The sequence below is a fragment of the Oryx dammah genome, unplaced genomic scaffold (genome assembly GCF_014754425.2).
Source record: "Oryx dammah isolate SB20612 unplaced genomic scaffold, SCBI_Odam_1.1 HiC_scaffold_17, whole genome shotgun sequence".
Taxonomy (NCBI): Eukaryota; Metazoa; Chordata; class Mammalia; order Artiodactyla; family Bovidae; genus Oryx; species Oryx dammah.
Genome location: NW_024070201.1, coordinates 48,208,499 through 48,212,601, shown reverse-complemented (window position 1 = coordinate 48,212,601; position 4,103 = coordinate 48,208,499). Strand labels below are relative to the sequence as shown.

The 4,103-nt window shown below is 37.8% G+C and overlaps 1 protein-coding gene across 1 annotated transcript; it reads right to left on the bottom strand.

Annotated features, from left to right (window-relative positions):
- Positions 1-2,389: 2,389 nt before the first annotated feature.
- LOC120876682 (olfactory receptor 51F2-like) lies at positions 2,390-3,334 on the bottom strand. Its single transcript, XM_040258653.1, is given in 1 exon segment — positions 2,390-3,334. A coding segment is annotated over 1 exon segment (945 nt).
- Positions 3,335-4,103: the final 769 nt, after the last annotated feature.

Below are 4,103 nucleotides of genomic sequence, written 5' to 3'. Positions count from 1 at the left end.
AAGAAACTGGTGAGGGAGAATTCATATATAAAATGCATAAATCACAGGTATGAAATGAACAACATAGGGAATATAGTTAATAATTATGTAATATCTTTGAGTTTCCCTGGTGGTTCAGATGGTAAAGCATCTTTCTGCAATGCAGGAGACCCAGGTTCGATCCTGGGTCGGGAAGTTCCCCTGGAGAAGGAAATGGCAGCCCACTCCAGTATTCTTGCCTGGAAAATCCCAGGGACAGTGGAGCCTGGTAGGCTACCATTCATGGGGTTGCAAAGAGTCGGACACAACTGAGCGATGGTCAGGGGAGGAGAGAAATAGAAGAGGAAGATAAAGAAACTGGTGAGGGAGAATTCATATATAAAATGCATTAGTCATAGGTATGAAATGAACAACATAGGGAATATAGTTAATATTATGTAATATCTTTGTATGGTGACAGATGGTAACTAGATTTACAGTGATTACATTGAAATTTATGGAAATATTAAATCACTATGCTGTGTAGCAGGAACTAACAATATTAAACATAAATTCTACTTCAAAAACAAACACTTAGAAAAAAAAAATCATATTTGTGGTTACCATACATGGGGATGGGAAAAGGGGGAATTGGTTGAAAATTGTCAAAATATAAACTTCCACTTAGAAGATTAACAAATACAACATGATAAATATAATTAACCTTGCTGTAAGTTATCTATGAAAATTATTAAGATTAAATTCTGAGTTATCATTACAAGGGAAACATTTTTTCTATTTATTTATTGTTTCATCTTTATGACATGATGTTGTACACTAAATTTATTATGCTAATCATTTAATGTATGTAAGTTATATTTTCAATGTAGACATTAAACTTACATGGTGCTGTGTGTCAATTACTTCTCAGTAAATCTGGGAGAAAAATTAATTTCAAATCAGTCAGGGAAGAGAAGCCTTACTACCTACCAAAAAAAAAAAAAAGATTTCTTAGTGGCGCCTGGATGAAGGAAAGAAAGCAATACCAGCAAGAAATAAAATAAATATATTTTTTAAATTTCAAAAATCAGTAACAGCATGTGGATAATGTAGATAGAGAGCAAAATGATCAATGATGATGGAAAGAGTTAGGGTGTTATCCAGAAGTAAAAATGTCTTACAAGAGTATTACACTAATATGTGTGATATTGTATAAGGTAGCTTGTTAAAATGCAAATTCTTGTGCTGATGGGTGTCTGATTAAGTAGTTCTGGGGTAGAGTCAAGGAATCTGCACTTCTAAAAGAATTTCAAGTGGTTTTGATGACCTGGTGCTGGACCACACTGAGAACAGTGAAGGATGCTAAAGGAAAGTGGATGTCATATTCTAAATGTATCCAGTGGGTAGTGTGAAGACTGATTGTGAGGACACACAGGAACAAAGAGCCTATGGAAGATGAAGAACAAATGAGTTGTATTTTTAGATAGCTGTTAAATGGATACTATTTTGTTGTCTGAAGTTAAAAAACAGCAACAACAAAAACCTAGTTAATGAGCATTTTTAAATTACAAGAAAGGAAAAAATATAAATCAAATGTAATTAATTAACATTTGGAACATATATTTCCATATCAAATGTGTTATGTACATGTATGTGTACATTTTTGTGTATATTCACAAGAAATATACACACCACAACAGTGATAAGTACACTGTATACCAATCTACCTTTTCTCAATATATCATTCATATCTATATTAGTATTTAACTTGTTGGATGATAGTTCATATATTATTTTACCAATATTCTCAAATAAACATTTAAGTAGTTTCTAAATTATCTTTGCAACATATAATGATGTGTTAAATATGACAACACATCATTGCATTCTTGCCACTTGCCCCCATTAGACATATATTTAGAAGATGAATCACTAGACATTAGATACTCAAAATGTTAAAAAATTTACCAAAAGTTCTGAGGAACTCTGTTAAAAATTTTAAAAGTACCCTTTAATTCACATTTCTTCTAGTTTATTGTGCTTATTCATGATTCTCAGCCATGAATAATCTATTTGGGGAAATAGTAAGAATTTCCAATAACTAAGAATTACTGAAACCTAGACTTTGCTACTGATCAAAATTATATCACACATGCCTTGATAACTGCATGCACTAGAGAAGGTGAGACTGTTTGGACTGCAATTTATGAGTTAATTTGTCCTTTTGCAGACATACTTTATCATCCTATTCTGTGTCAGGTACTCCCTGTTCTTAAAGAATTCAGTCTAGAACTCTTCAAATTGTATTTTACTGGATCATCAGAAGAATGGAAGCATGTGCAACTATGTTTCAATATATAGTGGTGACTCACATTAGTGAATGATCAAAGTAATCGGGACAATGTAAAGAAAGAACACAGCGAAAAATGTCCTAAATTAGCTTGGAAAGAACCATTTTGACCATGGCCTTGCGAATCTGCTTTGTTTTCACACTGTAGATTATGGGATTCATGACAGGAGGGATGAGCAGATAAATGTTGGCAATGAGAGTGTGTACAAGGGGAGGGGTGTGCTTCCCAAATCTATGCACCAGTGACAAGCTGATCATGGGGATGTAGAAGATGGCAACAGCACTTGTGTGGGATACACAAGTTCCAAAGGCCTTTTTCTGCTCCTCTGAGGAGGCAATGCCGAGCACGGAGTGGATGATCAGGACATAGGAGAGGAAGATTAAGACAGTGTCCTAGGCAGTGTTAGAGATGACAATGGCCAGACCAAATGCACTGTTGATCTTGGTGTCTGTGCATGAAAGCTTCATCACATCAGGGTGGAAGCAATAAGAATGGTGCAGAACATGACTTCCACAGAAGGACAGACGCTTAAGAAGCAGGAGTAAAGGCACTACAACTGTTGTCACCCTAACAATAATTGCAAAGCCCACTTTGATGATCCTTGAATTGGTTAAGATTGTGGCATATCTCAGTGGATTACAGATGGCAATGTACCGATCAAAGGCCATTGCAAGGAGGACCGAGGACTCCATTAATGTAAAACCATGGATGAAGAACATTTGGCCAATGCAGGCATCAAAGCTGATTTCTCTAACATTGAACCAGAAAATACCCACCATGGTGACCAGTGTGGAAAGGCATAGTCCTAGGTCCGAGAAGGATAGCATGGAGAGGAAATAGTACATGGGCTCATGAAGGCTTGACTCAGTGATGACGACAAACAAGATCATGCCATTCCCTGAGATAGCAATGACATAGAGACAACAGAATGGGATGAAGACCCAGGCATGGTAGGTTTCAAAACCAGGGATGCCAGTAAGAAAGAAGACTGTAGGGAAGAAAATGCTCTGATTGAAGGATGGCATGATGAGCGAAGGAAGCAGAGTTCCCTGAGGAAAAGGAGCATGTCCTGCAAAAACAGGGAAGAAAAATGTTTTCATTCTCTTCTACAAATCTTACAATTTTGAATCACTAGTGAACCTTGTCTTGTTTTTAAATGCAAGTGCCTTACTATTTATTCTTTTATTTGATTCAGAGTTGTATTGATGACTTAGTGGAAGAGACAGAGGACTAAATCCAGAGCACATGGGTTTTAGCAAGATTCTCATTTGTTACCTCTACTGCTACTGCTGCTGAGTCACTTCAGTCATATTCAACTCTGTGTGACCCCATAGACGGCAACCGTCCAAGCTCCCCCATCCCTGGGATTCTCCAGGTGAAAACACTGGAGTGGGTTGCCATTTCCTTCTCCAATGCATGAAAGTGAAAAGTGAAAGAGAAGTCGCTCAGTCTTGTCCGACTCTTAGCGACCCCATGGACTGCAGCCTTCCAGGCTCCTCTGTCCACATGATTTTCCAGGCAAGAGTACTGGAGAGGGGTGCCATTGTATATTAAATATATCCATGCTTGTGTGCGTGCTGTTGCTTCAGCTGTACCTGACTCTTGTGACCCTATGGACTGTAGCCTACCAGGCTCCTCTGTTCATGGGATTCTCCAGGCAAGAATACTGGAGTGGGGTGCCATTCCCTTCTGCATGGGATCTTTATGACCCAGGGATTGAACCTGCATCTCCTGCACTGGCAGGCAGTTTCTTTGCCAATAGCACTATCTGGGAAACCCTAAATAGATTCATTC